This window comes from Natrix helvetica (genome assembly GCF_964273705.1).
Source record: "Natrix helvetica genome assembly, chromosome: W".
Taxonomy (NCBI): domain Eukaryota; kingdom Metazoa; phylum Chordata; class Lepidosauria; order Squamata; family Natricidae; genus Natrix; species Natrix helvetica.
The window spans coordinates 85855485-85879817 of record NC_138555.1 but is presented as its reverse complement, the minus strand read 5'-3'; the positions used below and the strand labels follow the sequence as shown (position 1 = coordinate 85879817).

At 51.2% G+C, this 24333-nt stretch overlaps 1 protein-coding gene across 4 annotated transcripts in view; it reads left to right on the top strand.

Moving 5' to 3' along the window:
• LOC309400857 (ephrin type-B receptor 4-like) overlaps window positions 1–22775 on the top strand; it is a 36135-nt gene extending 13360 nt beyond the window's left edge. For all 4 annotated transcript variants that reach the window (XM_081969569.1, XM_081969571.1, XM_081969570.1 and 1 more), the window contains exons 3-16: window positions 278–959; window positions 5374–5529; window positions 6173–6502; window positions 7047–7171; window positions 12241–12397; window positions 13322–13424; window positions 13743–13813; window positions 14164–14277; window positions 15430–15677; window positions 17204–17419; window positions 17561–17710; window positions 19520–19713; window positions 20828–20983; window positions 21080–22775. In XM_081969569.1, coding sequence (XP_081825695.1) covers window positions 278–959; window positions 5374–5529; window positions 6173–6502; window positions 7047–7171; window positions 12241–12397; window positions 13322–13424; window positions 13743–13813; window positions 14164–14277; window positions 15430–15677; window positions 17204–17419; window positions 17561–17710; window positions 19520–19713; window positions 20828–20983; window positions 21080–21206 — 2829 coding nt within the window. In that variant the 3' untranslated portion in view covers window positions 21207–22775. The remainder of the gene's footprint in view (window positions 1–277; window positions 960–5373; window positions 5530–6172; window positions 6503–7046; window positions 7172–12240; window positions 12398–13321; window positions 13425–13742; window positions 13814–14163; window positions 14278–15429; window positions 15678–17203; window positions 17420–17560; window positions 17711–19519; window positions 19714–20827; window positions 20984–21079) is intronic.
• The last annotated feature ends 1558 nt before the right edge of the window (window positions 22776–24333 follow it).

Here is a 24333-nt window from a genome sequence, read left to right as displayed (position 1 = left end):
CCAGGCAGGGAAAGAGTGGTGGAATCCAAGGGGGGGGGGAGTCAAAAGAGAAATTAGCCTAGAATCCCCACATAGACACAAGTGAACAAAGTACAGCTCCCTCCCCCCACTTGAATCCCATTGGCCCTTGTCTAACGTCTAACAGGGGCCAACAAGTGAGGAGATTCCCGTGCGGAGGCTTTCAGCAATAAAGCAGTTTAGAGAGACGATTCCCACGCAAAACCCCTTCCGAACCCCGTCGGCTGCCATTAACTCTGCCCCCGTTTTGTCCTCACAGTGGGAAGAGATAAGCGGGATGGACGAGGAGCAAAACAGCGTCCGGACCTTCGAGGTGTGCCAAGTGCACCAACCCAACCAGAACAACTGGCTGCGCACCACCTTCGTCCCCCGCTCGGGGGCCACCTACGTCTACGCTGAGCTGCGCTTCACCGTGGTGGAGTGCTTCTCCATCCCACGCGTCACCCGCTCGTGCAAGGAGACCTTCAACGTCTTTTTCTACGAGGCCGAGGTCGACTTGGCCTCCGCCACCTTCCCACCCTGGATGGAGAACCCGTACGTCAAGGTGGACACGGTGGCGGCCGAGCACCTCACCCGCAAGCGGCCGGGCACAGAGGCGTCCGGGAAGGTGAACGTGAAGACGCTGCGCGTGGGACCTCTCTCCAAGACGGGCTTCTACCTGGCCTTCCAGGACCAGGGCGCCTGCATGGCCCTCCTCTCCCTCCGGCTCTTCTACAAGAAGTGCTCGGCCGTCACCGTCAACTTCACCCTGTTCCAGGAGACGGTGCCCAGGGAGCTGGTCATGCCAGTCACCGGGCAGTGCGTGCCCAATGCCATCAAGACCAGCTCCCGCCCGCTCAGCATGTACTGCCGGGAGGACGGGCAGTGGGCAGACCAGGCCATCACGGACTGCACCTGCGCGGCCGGCTACGAGCCCTCGGAGGAGAGCACCAAGTGTCGAGGTGAGGAATCGGGCACGGGGGGGGGGGGCGGGAGGGGGGGCAGAAGGGCTGTTGGGACAGGGGGGTGCTTGTCTTGGTGCTCGCGCAGGAGATTGGACGCTTCCCGAACTGTTACCGGGAGTCCTTGGCTGACGACCGCAACGGAGCCCCGCTTTACAACCTTTCTGGCCATGGTTGTTAAGTGAATCCCTGCAGTCGTTAAGTGAATCAGGATTCCCCCATTGACTTTGCTTGTCAGGATGCCGCAAAAGGGGCTCATGCAACCGTCATAAATATGAGTCAGTCGCCAAGCGTCTGAAATTTGACCAGGATACTGCAACAGTCGTGAGGAGGGGTTGGACTAGATGACCTACAAGGTCCCTTCCAACTCTTGTTAGTCTGCAAAACAGTCCCTTTTTCTCAGTGCCTTTGTAACTCCCAAACGATCACTAAATGAACGGTCATAAATCAAGGACTACCCGTCATCTGGATTAGGCCCGGGCCTTTTGTTCTTTTCCGGAAGCCCCCAAGCAGGGGGGATGAAGCGGACCTCCCTTTCTCGGCTTCTCTTTCCAGCGGACAGGTAGACTGCCTCTGCAATTGGAGGTTCTACACAAGGACGATCCAAAGCATCAGGAAGGAGAGGAGAGGGGGGGGAAATGCTTCTGCCCTCCTGGGGGGATTCTGGGCCTTGACCTTTGACTCTTCCCTGGGAGGTTGGCGTTTGGGGAGGGGTTTTCCCTGGAGAATCCCCCCCCCCCCGCAATGCTAATTTCCTTCTCCCATTTTTGCAGCCACAAGTCCAACTCCTGCAAGCAATTTCTCTTTTCTGCTCGTCTGCCACCGGCTCATTGGGGGGGGGGGAGCATTCCTGCCCCCCCCAAGAGAAGGGAAAGCAGGGTGGGGGGTGGGGGCAGGGCTGGCCCCACCTGTAGATCCATTGTCCAGCAGCCCAGATGCTACACGCAGACTCTCCACGGCTGGGAGGTGGGAGGAGGGTGCAGACCAGTGCGAGGGGCAAGAGGGGGGAGACCCCGCCCCACATAACCTGCTTCCCCATTTGTAGACTGTGATGGGCTGAGGGCAGCCATCTCCCCCCTCCCCAGCTCTTGCAGCTGTTCTCGGCCTCTCTTTCCATCCTCCGGCAGGGCAGGGGGGGGGGGCTCGGATTCCCACCCACCCACAGGCAGGCAGACAGGCTGGAAGACCCAAGAATGCCAACTATCCAGAGGTCAAGGGTAATCAGGCAGCCAGCGGGGGGGGGGGGGCGAGGGGAGGGGAGGGGGAAGAGAGCTGGAGCAGATTGCTGCTGGCAGAAACCCCTTGGAGACCCCAGCCGGAGGGGAGGGGTCTCATTGTTTGCCCTCCTCTGTTTGCTCTCTGGGGGCTGGGATGGGCCTCCCCTCCCCCAGTCGCCCCCTCCCCTGCCAGAAGAGCCAGGTCTCGGTGAGGGGGGGGGTTCCCCATTCTTAGGACATTCATAAAGGGAGGAAGGGTCCCACTCGTAACAAAAGGCACCATTCTCATGCACCCTGGCTGCTTTTTTGGGGGGACCGGACGGGCCGCCAACAGCGAGTCTTGTGAGACCATCATGGGAGGAGTTTGATTCTGTTGCCCCCGAGGATTTGGATAGGTTGCGTGGACGGTTGCGACCCACCACATGTTTAATGGACCCGTGTCCCTCCTGGTTGGTACTGGCATCTTGGGAGGTGACCCGAGGCTGGCTTCTGGGCCTGGTGAACGCCTCATTGGGTGAGGGATCCTTACCAGCCGCCTTGAAGGAGGCGGTGGTGAGACCCTTACTTAAGAGGCCTGCACTCGACCCAATGGAGCTAGCTAACTATCGTCCAGTCTCCAACCTTCCGTTTTTAGCGAAGGTTGTCGAGAATGTGGTGGCGCAGCAGTTTCCACAACACCTTGACGAATCCAAGTATCTAGACTCACGCCAGTCCGGCTTCCGACCCGGGCACAGCACAGAGACAGCCTTGGTCGCGTTGGTCGATGATCTCTGGAGGGCCAGAGATAGAGGTTGTTCCTCTATCCTGGTCCTATTAGACCTCTCGGCGGCTTTTGATACCATCGACCATGGTATCCTATTGCGCCGGTTGGAGGGGATAGGAGTCGGAGGTACCGTTTTGCGGTGGTTCGGCTCCTACCTCTCCGACCGGAGGCAATGTGTGTTGACAGGGGGACAGAGGTCGACCCCGAGGCCACTCACTTGTGGAGTGCCACAGGGGTCGGTCCTCTCGCCTCTCCTGTTCAACACATATGTGAAGCCGCTAGGTGAGATCATCCGTGGTTTTGGGGTTGAGTATCACCTCTACGCTGATGATACTCAGCTGTATATTTCAACCCCAAACCACCCCAACGAGGCTGTCGAAGTGATGTCCCGGTGTTTGGAGGCCGTCGGGGTCTGGATGGGGGACAACAGACTTAAACTCAACCCCTCCAAGACCGAGTGGCTGTGGCTACCGGCACCTCGGTTCAGCCAGCTGATTCCATCGCTGGCCATAGGGGGCGAACAATTGCCCCCTGTGGAACGGGCGCGCAATTTGGGCGTCCTCCTTGATGCCCGGCTGTCAATGGATGACCATGTGGCAGCCGTGGCGAGGGGGGCGTTCCACCAGGTTCGCTTGGTGCGCCAATTGCGCCCCCTACTGGACCGGGATGCCCTACGCACGGTCACTCATGCGCTGGTGACGTCCCGCCTGGATTACTGCAACGCTCTCTACATGGGGCTGCCCTTGGGACGCGCCCGGAGACTGCAGTTGGTTCAGAACGCAGCCGCGCGGGCTGTGATGGGGAGTACGAGGTACTCCCACATAACACCTCTCCTGCGCGAGCTGCATTGGCTACCTGTGGTTTTTCGGGTGCGTTTCAAGGTGCTGATTACCATCTTTAAAGCGCTCCATGGCACGGGACCTAGTTACTTGCAGGATCGCATCCTCCCACATACATCCCTGCGGCCAATTCGCTCACACAGGGAGGGCCTTCTCCTGGTGCCGTCCACGAGGCAATGCCAACGGGCGACACCAAGGAGTAGGGCCTTCTCTGTGATGGGCCCAACCCTCTGGAATGACCTCCCCCCCGACATCAGAACCACCTCTGACCTCCGCTCCTTCCGGCAAAAATTGAAGACTCACCTGTTCCGATTAGCAGGCCTGGCATAATTACAACTGTCCCTCCTGGCAAATGTATTATTATCTGGTTATTTTAGGGTTTTTTAATCTGTTGTGTCTGTTTTAGGGATTTTAAAAAATTATATTTATTCAGCTTTGTACAGTTCTTTTAATTGCATTTTAACCTCCTCCAAACTGTACATATTTAATTTTTTATTGTATTTTTGTGATATTCTCTATGGACTGTACACCGCCCCGAGTCCCTTCTGGGAGAGGGGGCGGTCTAGAAGCACAAATAAATTGAATTGAATTGAATGGGTGGGGGTCTTAATGGGCTGGCAGCCCCCCTTGGGAGGGGCTTACCCAGAGCAAGGGGCATGTTTTGGGCAGGGTTCAGAAGTCAGCCTTATGCGTTGCAAGCAGAAACTTTCTCGGTCTATTTATAGGGTCTCCTGCTTGAGCAGAGGGTTGGACTAGAAGACCTCCAAGGTCCCTTCCAACTCCTCTTCTTCTCTTACAACTGTTCTTTTAGTGACTTTTTGAAGTTATAAAGGAACAGAAAAAAAGCGATTTATGACCATTTTTCACACTTACGGCCCTCCTTGCCGTGTCCTCAAAACTCAGACGCTTGCCAAATGACTCGTACTTAAGACGGTCACAGCCTCTTGGGAAGATTCCCCTCTTGCGACCACACCAAGCAAAGTCAACGGGGCAGCCCGATTTGCTTAACAACCATGTGACTCACTTAACGAAAAGGGTCATTAAATGGGGCAAAACTCACTTAACAATGGTCTCGCTTAGCGATGGGAAGGTTGGGTTCGGCTTTGGTCGCAAACCGAGGACCCCCTATGCTCTGTGATTCTGTATGGGGAGCTGGAGACAGATGCATTTGGGGGAGTAAGTTTTCCCCCCCTTTATGGCGTTAAGCGAAACGCTGCATGGGTTAAGTGAGTCACACGGTTGTTAAGTGAACCTGGCTTCCCAGTTGAACTTCACTGGTCAGAAGGTCGCCAAAGGGGATCGCCTGACCTCTCCCCCCCCCGGCCCTCCCCCGGGGACACTGCGACCGTCGTAAATACGAGTCCCTTGACACATTTCTGGATTTTGATCACGCGACCTTGGGGAATCCTATGGCGGTCGTAAGTGTGAAAAACTGGAGTCAGTCCATTTTCCCCCGGTTCCGTTGTAAGTTCGTGGGGTCCTTAAATGAACTGTTGGTAAATTGAGGATCAACCTGTAAATAGAGGTAATCCTAAATAAAGTTATCGTAATCTTTTCGGTGAGACTGACCGTCTCTCCCCCCCCTCCTTCTGCAGCCTGTCCGGCGGGGATGTTCAAGGCCGTCCAAGGGGAGGGGGGCTGCCAGCTCTGCCCGGCCTTCAGCATGTCCCCCTCCCCGGGCTCCAGCGAGTGTTCCTGCCGCATCGGCTTCTACCGTACGACGAAGGAGCCAGTCACCAAGCAGTGCTCCAGTGAGTGGCCGCAGTGCAGCAGAGCTAGGGGCTTGATGGGTGGGTGGGTGGAGGGGTTTTATGGGGGTGTGGGAGGGTGAGGGCTGGGTGGAGGGGTTTGGGGGGGCTAGGAGAGCAAAAATGGGGGATTTGGGGGTGACGGAGAAGGCTGGGAGGTGGGATTTGGGGGGAGTAGAATGAGGGTGAGTGGAGGGTTTTTTGAGGGAAAAGAGGGCTGGGGAAGGGTCTCTTGGGGGTTAAGAGAGTGAAGAATGGGTGGAAAAGTTATTTGGGGGTGGGGCGAGATTTAAGGCTGGATGGCGGCGTTTTGGGGGGGATGGGAGAGCAAAAATGGGGGTTTGGGGGATGGAAAAGGCTGGGAGGAGGGATTTGGGGGGAGTAGAACGAGGGTGAGTGGAGGGTTTTTTGAGGGGGAAAAGAGGGCTGGCGAAGGGTCTCTTGGGGGCTTAGGAGAGTGATGAAGGGGGGAAGTTATTTGGGGGGTGAGCGAGGGCTGGGCAGAGGTGTTTTTGGTGGGAGAACAAGGGCTGGGTGGGTTCTTTTGGGGTGGGATTGGGAGGGCTGGGTGGAGGAGGTTTTGGGCTGGGTGGGAGGCAAGGCTTTCCCAGGCCTGACCCTGCTCTCTCTCCCCCCCCCTTCCCAGCCACGCCGTCTGCCCCACGCAGCATCGTGGCCAGAATCAACGGCTCGGTGGCCGTGCTGGAGTGGAGCGAACCCTTGGAGAACGGGGGCCGGGATGACGTCTCGTATCACCTCAGCTGCCATGCCTGCCCCGAACGGCAGAGCTGTCAGGAGTGTGCCCGCCTGGCCTATGCCCCCCGGTCTCGGGGGCTGGTGGACCGCACGGTCACTGTGGAGGGTCTGCAGCCCTACATCACCTACTCCTTCCAGATCCAAGCCGTCAACGGGGTCTCCGATCTCAGCCAAAACCCGCCCCAGTCGGAGTCCATCAACATCACCACCAACAAGGACGGTAGGTCAGCTCCTGAAATGACATTGCTCGGCCCCGCTTGCCCCAAGCGGGGCCTGAGCAGAGGTGGCCCCACCCCACTCCATCCCCCCCCCCCGATCCCCAAGCTCAGAAGTGTGGGTCTTGACACAACTGACATAATTGTCAGGGAGGGAAGACCATGTCCACACATGAAGGTCCAGTTAAACTGCTTTATTTCTGAAAGCTTCTGGGCAGGAATCTGCTAACTAAACTGCTTTATTGCTGAAAGTCCATGCACAGGTCTGGGTGACAGGTCCCCTTTGCAGATATGCTGTAACTTCAAACGGTCACTAAGCGAGCAGTCATAACTTGAGGCCTATCTGTAGGGTTAATATGGAACGGAGGATCTGTTAGGTGAAGCTAAGCTATCGGAGCTGCAGTTCCCGGGCATGAACTTCAGGTGGCAGCCAGGAGCCCGAAGTATCTGCCTCTCTCTTCTCTACCCCCATCTGGTGGTCATGTTGATTTGTGCAGCCCAGATAAGGCTGTCCGAGGCTCCAGCTCACGGCTCCTTTTCTCTCGCCAGTCCCGCAGCCCGTGTCCGAGATCCAGCAAACCTCCGCCAGCCCCAGCGGGATCACCTTGGCCTGGCCGTTCATCCAGCCGCCAACCGGGAGCATCCTGGATTACGAGGTCAAGTATTGTGAGAAGGTAAATGTGTTTTTTTTCCCCCCTTGGAAGCTTTTAATTTTCCTTCCAAAGTCAAAATAGAGACCGAAGGAAAAAAGGAGAAACAAATAAACAGCAACCAGACAAGAAAAATAACAATAATATCAATAATAATATCAATATAGTGATAGTGATAATAATAATAATGATGATAGTTATTATATTTAATGAATAAAGTATATTATTATCCTTATTATTATTATTTATTTTAAAATTATAAATTTATATTATATTATATAAATTTATAACCTGGCCATTGAAACTACATGGCTATGGATGAAGCATGTCACAGTGGTACCCACTGTCATCGGGGCACTTGGCACCATGTCCAAGAATTTTACAAGATACATCCCCAAATTGCAGCTTCCTGCAATAACATCAGCGGAACTGCAAAAAACTGCGCTGCTCGGAGCATCTTATATTTTAAGAAGGTCCTTGGTTGATCCCTGGGACGCTGGCAGCAAACCGTATCAACCATTAGCACCAGTCATTTGTGATGCATTTTTGAATGTTCAGTTGGCTGAGTTTCATGTTTAATGAATAAAATAATAATAATAATAATAATAATAATAATAATAATAATAATAATAATAATAATAATAATAATAATAATAATAATAATATCGTGAAATACCAGGACTTAAAAATCAAAATCCAACAATAATGGCACAAACCAGCAGTGGTAATTCCAGTGGTAATCGGCACACTGGGTGCTATTCCAAAAGCACTGGAATTACATTTAAAACAGTTAAAACTTGACAAAATCACCATCAGTCAAATGCAAAAAGCTGCACTGCTTGGATCTGCACTTATATTACGAAAATACGTTACGACGTCCTAGGCCCCTGGGTGGGGCCCGACTAGTAATCAATGCCAAATCCGGCGAATCAACTGGCCGCTGTGATACAATTCTGTTGATAACAACAACAACAACAACAACAACAATAATATTTACCTGACTCTACATTCTGACTCTACAAAAAACCTCCCCACTTGGAACAGCTTATAACCTCCAACGTTACCTTAACAGTTCCTGGGTCCTTGGTTAGGACTCGAGCTGTTGAGCTACCAACCAGCCCCAAAGGCTGTGAATCTCACCAAAAATTAACCAGTAAGAATAATAATAGCTGCCGGAGTCTACAAAGTGAAAAGCAAGTGACGGATATGTCATTCACACTGACATTCAACATAAAAAGTCCATCTTGGTTGAATGCTGAAAATCCAAATATATCCAAAATAACGATCTCATTTGCATCCAGTTTTGGTCACCGCTGTGTAAAAAAGATGTGGAGACTCTGGAAAGAGTGCAGAGAAGAGCAAGAAAGAGGATGGGGGACTCTGGAGGCTAAAACGGGGTTGCAGAAATGGGGTATATTCCATTTAATGAAAAGAAGGACCAGGGGGGACATGATACCAGTGTTCCAGTGTTTGAGGGCTGCCCCAAAGAAGAGGGAGTCAAGCTATTCTCCAAAGCACCGGAGGGCAGGCCAAGAAACAACAGATGGCAACTAACCAAGGAAAGAAGCAACCTGGAATTAAGGAGAAACTTCCTAACAGTGAGGACAATTCACCAGTGGAACTTCTTGCCACCAGAAGTTATGGGTGCCTCCATCCCTGGAGGCTTTTAAGAAGAGACTGAATGGCTATTTGTCCAGAATGAATACAGGGTCTCCTGCTTGAGCAGGGGGTTGGACTAGAAGACCTCCAAGGTCCCCTCCAACCTTGTTATTCTGTTAAACATGAGCAAAAACTTTAAAAAAATTTCCTCAGCCCCTGAAGGCAGGACAAGAAGCAACGGATGGAAACTCATCAAAGAGAGAAGCAACCTGGAATGAAGGAGGAATTAGTTAACAATTCCCCAGTGGGACTGCTTGCCACCTGATGTCGTGCGTGCTCCATCACTGGAGGCTGATCTTCTTGTGAAATCTGTCGTGGATCCGGGATTCATTTTCTGAACCACGGACCGCAAGAGGTCCAGAAAAGCAATCTCCAACCCTCTGGATTTTGGGCCAAGGAGGGTCTTTTCAAGGGATACCCAGGTGTCGTTCATCCCGTTGCTTTAGCCTTAAAAGCCTTTGTGCCGATTCAGGAGCCGTTGAGCAAAAACGCCAATATTTGCCCATAAAAACACGGAGTTGAATTATTTCTTTTACACGCACTCCCCTTCCCTCGACAACGCCGGGCTTTGTGGAGCATCGTTTGCCTTTTAAGTCGGGCAGTAAATCCCCCCCCCCAGCCCATATTTCTCGGGCATGGAGCCCCCCCCTCCGGCAATCGCGCGCCTTGGGAGCTGAACTTATCCGTTGGCGGGAAGCAGGATGCCCTTCGGGGGGGGGGGATGTGGAGTCCGCCCTGCGGCTGCCTAGTAAAGCCCTCCATTTATTTATTTATTTATTTCGGCTTCCAGCGCTGAAAAGTGCCGACAGATGAATTGGTCGGTCAGGCGGCTTTCAAAGCGGATCTGCCTGAGGATTGATCCAGGGTAATCCACTGCAGAAACCCCTTTGGGCTGAAAAAAGAAGAATAAAATTCTCTTTTAAACAATCCCTCCGGGCGATATCTTAAAAAGGCGCCAGTTAAATCTGGTGTCACTTGATGACTCCACGGGAAGCCCGGGAAGGGAAGATGGGGGCTGCATCCCATAATCCTCAGCCGGGGCGACTGGGGGATCCCTGGTCCTTGTGATCCACTCCAGTGGCGAGTCACCAAGTGGAATCAGCAGCCTTGACTCAAGAGGCAGCTGCACATACAGACAGTCCTTGACATACGATCACAATCGGGCCCAAAATGTCCATTCCTCGGCGAGATCGTTGTTGTTAAACGAGTTTTACCCCATTTTACGACCTTGCTTGGCCCCGTGGTTGAGCAAATCAATTGCAGGTGTTGATTTAGTCACACGGTCGTTAAGCGAACCCAGCTTTCCCATCGCTTGTACCAGAAGGTTGCAAAAGGAGGGAGACTGCGATCGTCGTAAATAGGAGCCAGTTGGCAAGCGTCTAAATTTTGATCACATGACCCCAGGGATGCCGCAGTGGTCGTAAGTGTGAAACACTTTGAACGGTCACTAAATGAACTGGGGTAAGCTGAGGGCTACTTGTATTCTTTTGTATCAGTAACGGAGGAAATTAAAAAATGAGAAATATTACAATTAAGTGCTTTGCAAAGAGAGAACTGCTTGAGTCAGTTTCCTGCCATAGGAATAATTTTTAGGTTCCTAATTTCTACCTCTGTTATCCAACCACCAATAAAACCAGTCCCAAGTTCGGAAGTATTCTGCGTCTCCTTTTCCTTTTATCTTAGTCTCTCTCTATTTCTGCACAGTCTAATATTTTTTAAAATTATATCTTCTTCTTTTTTCCTCCTTTTCCCAGTAGTGCACAAATACAATTCTTGCCCCTGTCAAAAGACGTCATGTTAAATATACATTCCCTTCGTCATATTTCTCTGGTGTTTTGCCTAACAAAAAATAGTTCTGGCTTAATAATCTATATGCTGCCTTAACATTTTTTCGAACCACATATGCACTTTCGTGTCCCCACCCCCCCTTTTTTTTTTCTTTTGGGCCACCACATGTGATTATATGTGCCCGATATTTGATTACCGTATTTTTCGGAGTATGAGACGCACCTTTTCCCCCCCAAAAAAGAGAGGGTGGAAATCCGGGTGCGTCTTATAAACTGAAAACAGCACTTTTGGCCTTCTGAAACCCCTGCCCCCTTCACAAAAATGGACGTTAAGAGGGAGGCCTGCAAAGTGCTCCCGGGGGCTGGGGTGGGCAAAAACGAGCGAAAAATGGGCTGTTTTTTGCTCGTTTTTGCCCACCCCAGCCCCCAGGAGCAATTTGCAGGCCTCTCAAACTCTCTGCATGCCCCGTTTTTCACACAAAAATGAGGCGTGCAGAAGGTTTGGGGGAGGCCTGCAGAGTGCAAAACCTTTTTTTTTAAATTTACCTTTTCAAAATCTTGGTGCGTCTTACACTCCGAAAAATACGGTATATTTCCAACATTTGGTGGACAGTACAGTAAGGATGGCTAAGCCCTTCTTGTATGTAAAAAGAAAATATATAAATATTTTTTTTAAAGGTTAGAAATATTAAAATGTGAATTGGAAGAACAAAATAAAAGGGCTTGGTGGTAAACAGAAGCGTGGTTTAGTTTCTCAATTTTACTTTTGCAGTCTTTCCCCGGGGTTTTTTTATTTTATTTTGGGAGACAGTGGTTGCAGAAGAACGGAGGTGGAAGGGACCTTGGAGGTCTTCTAGTCCACCCCCTGCTCAAATAGAAGACCCTAGATCATTTCAGACAAAAAACCCTCTGAATGGAAGGCCCTCCAAACCATGGCTTATTTAATCAAGGTCAGTTGCATAAGCCACCAGATTCAGGCAACCTGCGGTACTAAACCCTGAATGGTGGTTTGTAGGTTCGCAGAATGTGCAAAGCCGTTGCAGACAAGCCAGTGCGGAGGGCTTGTCGGCAAGGAAGCCATGTGGGAGAAGGGCAGTCCTCGACTTATGACCCGCAAACTCAAGGTCAGAATTTCCACTGCTAAGCAAGACAGGTGTTATGTGTGTGAGTGTGTATTTCACACAGCATTCACACAATAAGCCTTAATGGGAAATTCCACAAACCAGCATGTAAAATGTTTCTATAACCATAAAACCTCAAAGCAGCCAATTGTTTTAAAACAAGTCCGCCCACTTTTGCCACCTTTTGGCCCACGGTTGTTAAGTGAACGGCGGCAGTGGTTAAGCGAGTCACACCGTCGTTGTACGAATCCAGCTTTCCCCCCTTCGACTTTCTTGGGTTATCCAAACCGTGCATCAAAATGTAAACGATGCCCTTGAGCGGAGTGCGGAAATTATGCTCAGGTAGATCAAGGCAGCTAAAGACCATTAGCGCCTCCCGTGTGCTGATGGGAAGGACTTGGGAACCACTGGCCAGATGTGCCCGCCTGTTCAGACAAGGGACGGAAGGGAGGGGGCTCCGACGGGGGACATTCCTCCAGGGAAGACGACGGCAAAGGCATCTGACTCCCCCTCTGTCCTCTCGTAGGGGGTAGGTGGCCACAAGTTCGTGAAGACATCTGAGAACCGAGTGACCTTATCTGGGCTGCGTCGAGGAGCCGCGTACATTGTGCAAGTCCGGGCGCGTTCGGAGGTCGGCTACGGAGGGTTTGGGCCAGAAAAGACCTTCCAGACATACGGAGCTGGTAAGACACCCCTTCTATCCCCCCCCCGGGTTGCAAGCGAGGGGTCTCTGAGCTTGCTTATTTTATGGCAGGCGTTTCATGACCCAACTAGGTAGTATCAGCAGTGCTAGAAGAGGTCTGAGTGGGAGCAAACCCCCTATCCCTTCTAGCGCTGATGACGTTATGTAGTTGGGTCACGGGACGTCTGCAAGAAAATCAAGAAGCTCTGAGAGCGCCAAGGACCCCCGCAACTCTCCTCCTTGTTCTCCCTCCTCCTCCTCCTCCTCCTCCTCCTCCTCCTCCTCCTCCTCCTCTCACCTGCTAAAGATGCTTCAAAGTTGTAAATGGACAAAGCCAGTTTGATCTAGTGGTGAAGGCACCAAGCCTAGAAACCAGGAGATGGTGGCTTTGGGCCAATCACCAGGAGACAGGGAATTCTAGTTTTGTCTCAAGCTATGAAAGCTAGCTGGGTGACTTTGGGCCAATCACCAGGAGATTGGGAGTTCTAATCCCACTTTAGGCATGAAAACTTGCTGGGTGATTTTGAGCCAGTCACCAGGAGACAGGGAGCTATAGTTTCCCCATGAGGGTTTTCAATAGATTTGCAATGAAGCCCTTTTAAAATGACAAAAAAACCCAGAATGAAACGGAGAGGAGAGGAAAGGAAAGGAAGATAAAAGAGGGAAGGGAAGGAAAAGAAAAAAAGAGGGAAGGGAGAGGAGAGGAAAGGAGCAAGGAAAGGAGAAAGGAAAGGGGCGGACAGGAGAGGAGAGGAAGATAAAAGAGGGAAGGGAAAGGAAAGGAAAGGAACGGTGTTTTTCGCCCACCAAGTTTTGAGAGTCCAGACTCTGCCAGTTCTCGACTCAAGCTCTCAATCCGGATCCCGTCTGCTCCCTTCCCATCATTCCTTGCTGTTTCTGACCCCTTTGCCCCTCTTCCCGGCAGAGTCGGGGAGCAGCACGGAGAAGTTGGCGCTGATCGTGGGCACGGCCGCCTTGGGGACTCTCCTCGTCTTGGCCATGGTGATCGTAGCTGTAGTCTGCCTCCGGTAAGGCGCTGCTTCCCAAACGGAGGAGTGGGAGGGGCCCACCACCGCTTAGCCAGGACTAGGGAAGCTGGGGGGGGGGGAACCTGGCCAGGCACCTGGGAGTTTCGGCATCGAAGGTAGCCTTGTACAAATCAGGGAGGCGCAGAGGAGCCTGTGGGATGAAGGAGTTCAGGATTGACCAGCAGGGTGATTCTTGAATTGAGGTGTGGGGGTGTGGCTGTGGGAGGGGCTAATGGGAGTGGGAGGGGCTACATGGGGATGGGAGGGGCTTCAGGCAAGCAAGCGGCCTTCACTTCGTCTTTGTACCTTTTCCGCCAGGCGCCAGGGTTCTTCTGCCTCCCGAGAGCAAGAATATTCAGACAAACCCGGACAATACCTGATTGGGCACGGTGAGAATGGGAAGAGATTCATTGTGGGGGGGGTCTCTAAGGGGGCAGGGGCCTGTGGAATTGTGGGAGGGGGCTGGAGGGGAGTTAGGCTGTCGGGAATTTATTTATTTGCAAAATGTACTAGCTGTAAATCACATGAACATTGTGGATGGTCGTAAGGGTGAAAAAAAGGTCAAAAGGGTGAAAAATGGTCGTAACTCCCTTTTTCTGGTGCCGTCGTAACTTCAAATGGTCACTAAGTGAACAGTCGCAAGTCGAGGACTGCCTGTACTGCTAAGAAAATCAAACCAGTTAGGGTCCGTTGGGGGGAGCCCCCTTAACAGCTGCCCGCTTGACCCACCTTCGGACAGGTACCAAAGTCTACATCGACCCCTTCACCTACGAGGACCCCAACGAGGCCGTGCGAGAGTTTGCCAAGGAGATCGACGTCTCTTACGTGAAGATCGAGGAGGTCATCGGGGCAGGTAAGGATCGGGCCCATCCCTCTGTGCCCCCCACCCACCCCTTCTTTCTGTGGGGCTGCGAGCTCTCCCTGTCTGGGAAAATGAATTGCATGCGAGTTTTGTGGCCCCTCAGTCTCCTTTTGGGGTGGGGGGATTCCTTATGGGAACTGGGGAGGGGTTCCAAAAAGGTCAAGAGGGCAGCCACAACTGGGTATCAATGTGTGTCGCGACGCACATGAAGCTTTGCTTCGATCCCATGCAGCTAGTCCTCAGCGTACGACCAAATCAGTACCAGAATTTCGTGAAGTAATTTGCACCTGATTTAACCACCTTACTTTCCTATGGTTCTTAAGTGAATCTCTAGAGTCGTTAAGCGAGTCATGTGGTCATTAAGCAAATTCCCATTGGCTTCACTGGCCGGAAGCCGTCTGGAATGGTCGCCAACAGACACAGACACACACACACACACACACCAAGACTCTGAGACTGTCCAAAATAATTCTGGTCACCAAGCACGTGAATTTTTTATCATGTAGCTGTGGAGATACTGCGATGGTCGTAAGTATGAGGACCAGTTGAAGTCACTTTTTTCAGTGCTGTGGTAACTTTGGTCACTAAACAAATGGTCGTAAGTTGAGGACTACCTAGATAGCATTTCAGCAGAACTGAGGGTCATTTCTCCGAGTGACAATCGGCAGTTGTATCCTCTTTGTTGATCTCTTCCTCAACCGAGAACGGAGTTGTTACAAGAACTTTACAACCGGTGGACTTAAACTCCCAGAATTCCCCAGCCATCAAGGGTTGACCAGAATTCCAGCACGGAAAGGACAAGAACAAACGTGACGGGACTACGTTGTCGCGTTTTTTGATAGGAGAACTTTCCTTATGCGTAGATGGTGGGAATGTGGTAAACATAATATATCTTGACTTCAGCAAAAGTGAAAAAAAGAGCTGGCTGGGGAATTCTGGGAGTTGAAGTCCGCAGGATGTAAACTTCCCATAGTTGACCCGAAAGATGCAACTGAAGGAATCTGGCCACAGTTCGACCATTTTGGAGGAGAGACAACCCCCCCCCCCACACACCTGTCCTTCAAGAGGAAGCCTGGAGTTTGGGGAGGGGGTTTCCTGAATTCCTATGTAATTATTAAGCAGCCTCCTCCCTCTCTGCTGCAGGTGAATTCGGGGAGGTCTGCCGGGGTCTTCTGAAGGTGCCGGGTAAGAAGGAGATCTACGTAGCCATCAAGACCCTGAAGGGGGGCTACACGGAGAAGCAGCGGCGGGAATTCCTGAGCGAGGCCAGCATCATGGGCCAGTTCGAGCACCCCAACATCATCCGCCTGGACGGGGTCATCACCAACAGCGTCCCCGTCATGATCATCACCGAGTTCATGGAGAACGGCGCCCTCGACTCCTTCCTGCGGGTGAGGAGAGCAGAGGACGGCACGCGGGGTGGGGGGGGGAGAGGCTCCACGAGGATCCCTTTGGCTCTGGCCTTTGGCTCTGGTTGAGCTTTCAGTTTAGTCCTTCACTTGAGGTTTTTTAGTTTAGTTTTAAGTTTTAATTTATTCTTTCATTTTAGGTTTTTAGTTTAGTTTTCAGTTTGTTCTTTTATTTTAGGTTTTTATTTCAGTTTTTAGTTTATTTTATTTTAGTTTTTTAGTTTAGTTTTTAGTTTATTTTACTTTAGTTTTTTAGTTTAGTTTAGTTTAGTTTTCAGTTTATTCTTTTATTTTAGGTTTTTATTTTAGTTTTTAGTTTGTTCTTTTATTTTAGGTTTTTATTTCAGTTTTTAGTTTATTTTATTTTAGTTTTTTAGTTTAGTTTTTAGTTTATTTTACTTTAGTTTTTTAGTTTAGTTTAGTTTTCAGTTTATTCTTTTATTTTAGGTTTTTATTTTAGTTTTTAGTTTGTTCTTTTATTTTAGGTTTTTATTTCAGTTTTTATTTTATTTTATTTTAGTTTTTTAGTTTAGTTTTCAGTTTATTCTTTCATTTTAGGTTTTTATTTTAGTTTTTAGTTTATTCTTTTATTTTAGTTTTTTAGTTTAGTTTATTATTTCATTTCATTTATTTTATTTTATGTTTTAATTTATTTCATTTAATGTTTTATTTCATTTTTTAGTTTATTTGATTTTAGTTTTTATTATTTATTTTATTATTTCCGTTTTATGTTTATTTTATTATTTTACTTTTTTATTTTATTTCATTTCTTTGTTATTTTTTATTTTTATTTTATTACTTCATTTCATTTTATAATTATTTTATTCCATTTTATTTTTTATTTAATGTTTTGTTTTATTGCTATGTTTTATTATTGTTATTATATTTTAGTTTTTATTTTTATTTTATTTCTTTCACCCCTCCCCTTTTCCTTTGGGAAGGGAGGGGGCCGTACATTGACTAAGCTCCCCCTGTGGTTCGTTGCCCAAGAAGTCCCTTCCACTTGATCCAAGGATCTCCAACTTCGGGCACTTTAAGCCTTGTGGACTTCAACTCCCAGAATCCCCCAGCCAGCATGGGAACTCATGAGGGGGCCCTGATAACCCCCCCTCCCTGTCTGTCCCTACTGGGGGTCACTCCCATCATGGCTGGCTGTGGAATTCTGGGAGTTGAAGTCCACCAGGCTTAAAGAGGACGAGGTTGGAGACCCCTGCCGAAAGTTTTCAAAGCTGGATCTAGAGAAGCAACCTAGAACGAAGGAGAAACATCCTGACCGTGAGAACAGTGAACCAGTGGGACAGCTTGCCACCGGAAGTTGTGAATTCTCCAACAATGGATGTTTTTAAGAAGAGACGGAAAGTCTTTGCAATCCTTTATTCCTCCCAACAACAACCTGGGTCAATCTGGGTCAAAAGCCCCCCAATATTTTCCCACTCCACTGAGAGGGTCTTCAACCCCGCCCCCGCCCCACCGCAGGGGTCCTGACCCTCCCTGTTGCCTCCCCACAGTTGAACGACGGTCAGTTCACGCCCATCCAGCTGGTGGGGATGCTACGGGGCATCGCATCCGGCATGCGCTACCTCTCCGACATGAGCTACGTCCACCGCGACTTGGCAGCCCGTAACATCCTGGTCAACAGTAACCTGGTTTGCAAAGTTTCCGACTTCGGTCTGTCTCGCTTCCTGGAGGAGAATTCCTCGGACCCAACCTACACCAGCTCGTTGGTACGTCCGGCTCGTGTCCCCGTCCCCCCCACTCCCTGGACACAAGGGGAGGACTTGATCCCTCTCCCCTGCGCGTTACAAGGGGGGGGTGGACTAGATGATCCTCTGCTGACGCCAATTCTGCCCCCTCTCTTTCCTCAGGGGGGCAAGATCCCGATCCGCTGGACGGCCCCCGAAGCCATCGCCTTTCGGAAGTTCACGTCGGCCAGCGATGTCTGGAGCTACGGCATCGTGATGTGGGAGGTCATGTCATTTGGGGAGAGGCCCTATTGGGACATGTCCAATCAGGATGTGAGTGGCCCCCCCGGTGCGGACGACTTTGGGGGAGGGGTCCGGGGCCCTCCAAACGCCCCCGTCCAGCTTCTCCCCTTCCCCGTTAGTCGGAGGGAAGCAACCTAGAAGTAAGGAGGGATTGTGGCTGCTTCGTCACTGGAGGTTTTTAAGACAAGAATGGAGAGACAAGAATGGTGTAGGAATGATGTAAGGTCTCCTGCTTGAGCAGGGGGTTGGACTAGATGACCTCCAAGGTCCCTTTCAGCCCTATGATTCTATTACAATCAGCGGAAGTGGTTGCCTCCAGAAGTTATGGGTGCCTCCATCACTCAAGGCTTTGAAGAAGAGATTAGACAACCATTGATTCAGAATGGTGTAGTAAGGTCTCCTGCTTGAGCAGGGGGTTGGACTAGAAGGCCTCCAAGGTCCCTTCAGACTCTTGTCATTCTCTTCTCTCTCCTAGCTTTGCTCCAGCTGATCTGGGGGGACTGGTGGCATCTCTGACCTTCATGGCAGGGGGAAATGCTACCGGTTCGGGCTGAGTCACCCGAACCGGTAGTAAAAAATGCTACTAGTTCGCAGAACCGGTAGCAAAAAAATACTTTAAAAAAATGCTCCAATGATAATCCCACAGCTGATCTTCGGAACTTTTTAAAAAAAAATAAGCATTTTTTTTTACTACAGGTTCTTCCGAAACGCAGGGTGGGGTGGGGTATTTTTGTCTTAGCAGGCTTCCCTGAAGACTGCTAGGTCAAAACAGGGGAGGGTGAGAAAAAAAAAGAGAGAAAGAGAAAGGAAAGGAGGGAAAGAAAGAAAGAAAGAAACAAAGAAAGAAAGAAGGAAAGAAAGAAAGAAAGAAAGAAAGAAAGAAGGAAGGAAGGAAAGAGAAAGAAAAGAAAGGGAGAATGAAAAAAATAAAGTAAAGAAAGGGAAAGAAAGAAGGGAGAAAGAAAGAAAAAGAAAGAGAGGGAGGGAGGGAGGGAGGGAAAAAGGAGAGGAAGGAAGGATTACAAACCGGGCACTAGATGCAGCTTCATAGGAAGGGACCTGGAGGTCATCTATTCCAACCCTGCTCCAGCAGGACTTTGTTAAAGTGAGTTTCTGTCTTTTGATCCCCCAGTTACATGACTACATAGCCTGTCAGGTTTCTTAAAAATGCCCTAATTGATTCATGAGTCTCGAGCCAAGTTTCAATGCAAAACTAGTCATTTATTAGGAGCACCACTAGGCAAGGCCTTTCTGCAGTCAGATCTAAGCTTTGCTTTGAGTTATAGCTGAACTTGACCCCTCTTCCTTCCCTCGGTCTGTGTCATCAATCACATTCCCCAATGAGGTGCACCCCTCCCAAGCCTGCTGCGGCAATCTGATATCTGACTTTAGCCAAAAGTATGCCTTCTCTCACTATGGCAACATGAGGAGTTGACAACTCCCTTCACAACTCTCTTGCTTAGCAACGGAAATTTTGAGCTCAATTGTGCAGTCATTAAGTCAAGGACTGGCTATATGTCCCTCTCCTGATTTGGGATTCCCCCATGGACCCCAATCCCAACATTGATGGACGACACCAGAGGTTGTATTCAGTCAGTTCGGATCGTTTCTCGCGAACCGGTAGGGGAATGGCTCTATGCTGTCCTATTTAGTCACGTCAGGCCAGGCGCATCTGCGGAAGGTCGGGTGCATGCATGGAAGGGGCATGTGCACCTACAAAGCATGCGAGTGTGCGCGTGGCAAACCAGTGGTAAAAAACTCTGAAACCCACCGCTGGGCAACACGCCTTTCCCTGCCCTCCTTCCTCCTCACCCCCAACGCTCTGCTCTCCTTCCCCAGGTGATCAACGCCATCGAGCAGGATTACCGCCTGCCGCCCCCCACTGACTGCCCCACCTCCCTGCACCAGCTGATGTTGGACTGCTGGCAGAGGGACCGTAACGCCCGGCCTCGTTTCGCCCAGATCGTCAACTCCCTGGATAAGCTCATCCGGAATCCCGCCAGCCTCAAAATCGTCTCGCGAGGAAACGGGGGGTAAGTGGGACACACACACACACACACACATGCACACCAAAGCTTGGCACCTGAGCTGTGCGTGCAGGAGCCTCTCAGGGCACATTTAGAGGTGGGCAGACGTGTGCCCTCACTGTGCCCATCACCTTTGTGGCTTCGGAAAAGGGGGATAGTTTTCACATGAACATGGGGAAAAGCAGAGCTGACCAGTGTGCAGGTCTCCAACCTTGGCCACATGAAGATTTGTGGACTCAAGTTCCAGAATTCCAGAGTAGGAGTAGAAGCCCACAAGTCTTAACGTGGCCAAGTTTGGAGACTGCCTGATGCAGATCACATTTGCTGAGAAGGTAACTTCCTTAAGAGATAGCAGGAATGCGGCCAACATCATATATCTTTTGACGTCAGCAAAGTGAAAAAAGGGCTGGGTAGGGAATTCTGGGAGTTGAAGTCCGCAAGTCTTAAAGGGGCCAAGTTGGACAACCCTTTGCTTCAAATCTTTATATTCTCCATGGATGATGGAGGGCAGGGATGATGAACCTTTTGGGCATTGAGTGCCCAAACCAGAAGGCACATGCGTAGCGCATGCCGGAACACAGGAAACTCGAAGGCCAGTCGGCAAGCATGTGCATGCCTATTTTGTGGGCATTTTCAGGCCATTTTTGGGTTGTTTTGGGGGCGTTTTCCGGCTGTTTTCTGGCCATTTTCTGAGGCATTTTCAGGCCATTTTCTGAGGCGTTTTCAGGCCATTTTCTGGGGCATTTCCAAGCCATTTTCAGTCTGTTTTCAGGCCGTTTTTGGGGGACATTTTCAGGCCTTTTGGGGGGCATTTTTCATGTGCACCGGAAACCAGAGCAGCTAGCAATGTCGCGCATTCCCACAGAGAGGGCTCTGCATGCCAGCTCTGGTACGTGTGCCATAGGTTCACTGTGTTCACACATGTAGGGATTTAGAGTTTGCCCGTTTCCCTGTTGAGTAGCAACCTAGAAATAGAATTGGGTGGATCGCGAAGGCCAGGGTGGACTTCCAGGCTCTGGGTGGGCACCCACTACAGAGTTCCCACACAGGACTTGGCTCTGGGCTGGGGGTTCCCCCTGTGGTAGAGCCCCCCTTGAGCCTTCCCCTCCCCTCCTTCTAGGCCGTCCCACCCTTTGCTGGACCAGCGGCTGCCCCACTACTCGTCCTTTGGGTCGGTCAGCGACTGGCTCCGTGCTATCAAGATGGGCCGCTACGAAGACAGCTTTGCCAACGCCGGTTTCACCTCCTTCGAGCTGGTCAGCCAACTCTCCTCCGAGTGAGTGGAGGGGGGCTCGGACGGAGGGAGGGAGGGGCAGGAGGGCAGACAGACAATCCCGCTCACCCCTCCCCTTCCCCGCTTTCCCTTCCGCAGAGACCTGCTCAGGATCGGAGTGACCTTGGCTGGGCATCAAAAGAAGATCCTGTCCAGCGTCCAAAACATGCATGTCCAGGGCAAGGCTGGCACCTCATCCACGGCGGTCAAAACAGGGCAGTTCTGACCACTACTTGGCCGAGAAGCACAGACTTGCCCGTCTCTGACTTTTGACCTCTTTGGGGGGAGAGGGCAGCCAGGAACTGGCCTGGGGGAGACGCCTCCTCTTGACTGACCCCATCAGGCTCCCCCTCTTCCCGTCTCTCCTGCTCTTCTAGCTCCCCCCCCATATATTCGCCCCTTTCCCGCTTTTGGGGGAGATGTCCCAAAGTGACCCCTGGATCCTCTCGGACAGTTGTGTCCTGCGCCGGCTTCATGGCAGGGAAATTGGGGAGACACCCTCCCTCCCCCCTGGGATGGAGGCCACGAAGACCGGCTGGGGGGGAGGGTTGAGAACTGGGCCCCTCCCTCGACCAAGCTCCGAGGGATATCATGCCAAAGAAGACCAGCTCTTTCCAGCCGGTGGGATTCTGCCCCCCCCCCCAGCTGTGGGGGAGCAGTTTCTGGAGGGGGGGCTTCGGAAGTGGGGAGAGAATGAAGCCCCCTCCTCTGCGGGTGTTTGGGGCCGGCTGGAAGATACACAGGTGGTCAAACTCACCCGATCAGGCACCCCTTTGCTTGCTGCTGACTTTGAAGCTGAGACTTGAACCCAGCACCTCTTCTGCCCAAGGAGGAGATGCCATTGGGTGGTCGGGGGGGGGGAGCTGGCGCGCCTTGCCCCACACTCTCTGGGGCCAGAAATCCAAAGAATTGGGAACTCTGCTTAGGAGCATGGCTCTGCCCCCCACAGAAAAGGGGCAAAAATTCGGGAGGGGGGGAAGGAGGGACAGCTGAAGTTGTGGGAATCCCAGGATGGGACTGGCAAAGCAGACTGCAGCCTCCCTGGCAATCAGGCAGCGGTGGCACCACGGATGAGGCCGCGTGGGTGATGCCATCCGAGGAAAAGAGGGGTGGGGGGCTCCCCACGGCCCCTGGAGACCCCCAGGGGGGTCATTGCAGGGATCTTGTGGCACCATAGCCAAGCTGGCCTCGTTGGCACGGGCACCTGCCAGCCATGCCAGGGGGGCCATGCGCTTAGCCTGCGGTGCTGCTTCTTCTGTAACGATTCTTTAGCCTTCATATTGAAGGTGATCATAATGCTTCTTTTATTAAAACAAAACGGTGTATCTTCTAAGCCAAAATTAAAGGGGGTGAGGGGGGGGCTGGTTGATGGCTGGTGGGGGATTTGAGGTGGAGGGGGCTGAGTTCCAGGGTGCCCTCCTCCCTCTTGCCAAACACAGAGGCACAGCCACTGCGGTTGCACAAGATATTCCTACCTGGAGTTGCAAACGTTGGAAATTTTCAATACTATCTAGGTGGAATTTTTTGGGTGGGAGGAAGGCTTGCAATGCAAGGAGCCCCAGGATGCCTGTGGGGGCGCAGGGGTCCCCAAAATTAAAGGAGGGAACTGCGATGGCACAACCAGCCCCCCCTTTCCTGCCTGTCATTGACTGTCCTATTAAGGGGGGGGAGGACGGAGCAGAGACAAACAGGCTGACAGATAGGAGTAGGGGGTTGGAAGCTGCTCCCCCGGGGAAAGTGCTAATTTAATTCTTTTTTTTAATTATCCTCTTTTTTTGTTTAATAAACAGAATCTTTTTTTAAAAAAAGAGAAAGGGTATTAAACTTGGTTTGCACAGAGGGAGACTGGGCTGAACGTTAAAAGTTGTGGGCACATTCACAAAAGGGCTGCCCCCCCTCCCTCTCGATGTTGTCCGTTGAGACCCAACTGGGGGTTTGTGTGTGTGCTAGACGATATTCCAGGGGGTGCGAAAACTTGGGTTTCAAAAGGATAGTGTATATATGTATAAAGGTAAAGGTTCCCCTCGCACATACGTGCTAGTCGTTCCTGACTCTAGGGGGCGCTGCTCGTCTCCGTTTCAAAGCCGAAGAGCCAGCGCTGTCCGAAGACGTCTCCGTGGTCATGTGGCCGGCATGACTCAATGCCGAAGGCCCACGGAACGCTGTTCCCTTCCCACAAAGGTGTTTTTTCTACTTGCATTTTTACCTACTTTCGAACTGCTAGGTTGGCAGAAGCTGGGACAAGCAACGGGAGCTCACTCCGTTACGTGGCGCTAGGGATTCGAACCGCCGAACTGCCGACCTTTCCGATCGACAAGCTCAGCGTCTTAGCCCCTGAGCCACCACGTCCCTTTTTATTTCTGATTTCTGATTACATGCATCTCATTCTTTCTCAAAGGTGTGCGAGAAAATATTGGAGGCCTTCCAGGGGCGTGAGGTATAGAGGAGATTGGCAACCCCTGGCGTAGCCCAGGGACAGGCATCCTTGGTGCCCATCCTCTTCCCCTAATAAGGGATCGGGGGGGGGAATACTTTAAAAGGCAAAGAGGGGTCCAGAAAAGCCCCTTTGTGTAACTGGGCCCATCTCTCTGCCCCAATGTGGAGGAGGGCGCCTTTTTTCCCCTCTGCCCACCTCATCTTACCACCCTCTAGTATCTACCCACTATCAAAACAAGAAAAACGTGCCTGCCCGTCAAACAGATGCCGAGATAGGAAGCTAGAAAAAACATCCTGTGAAGTATGAAGGTCACTCTGGGCCTGGACAAGCGGGGAAGGATGGGTGTTGTAGTCGTCCAATCCCCAAACTGACCCAACTAAGAGAAACTCCACATTTCCACCAAGAGCTGCGGTAGGGCAGTGGTTGGAGTGCAGTACACTGCAGGCGACTTCTGCTGACTGCCGGCTGACTGCGATTTGGCAGTTCGAATCTCACCGGGCTCAAGGTTGACTCAGCCTTCCGTCCTTCCCAAGGTGGGTAAAATGAGGACCCAGATTGTTGGGGGGCAAGAGGCTGACTCTGTAAATTACTTAGAGAGTAAGCGAAGCGGTATATAAGTCTAAGTGCTATTCCTTGGGAAGGGAAGATGAAGAAAGGAAAGGGAAGGAGGGAGGAGGTGTCATGGCACAGTGGTTAGAATACAGTATTGCATGCTAATTCTGCACACAGCCAGGAGTTCGATCCTGACCAGCTCAAGGTTGACTCAGCCTTCCGTCCTTCCGAGGTCAGTAAAATGAGGACATAGATTGTTGGGGGGGGGGGGGGGCAAGAAGCTGACTCTGTAAACCACTTAAAGCTGGAAATCACCGTGAAGCGGTATATAAGTCTTAAGTGCTATTCCTTGGGATAGGAGGAA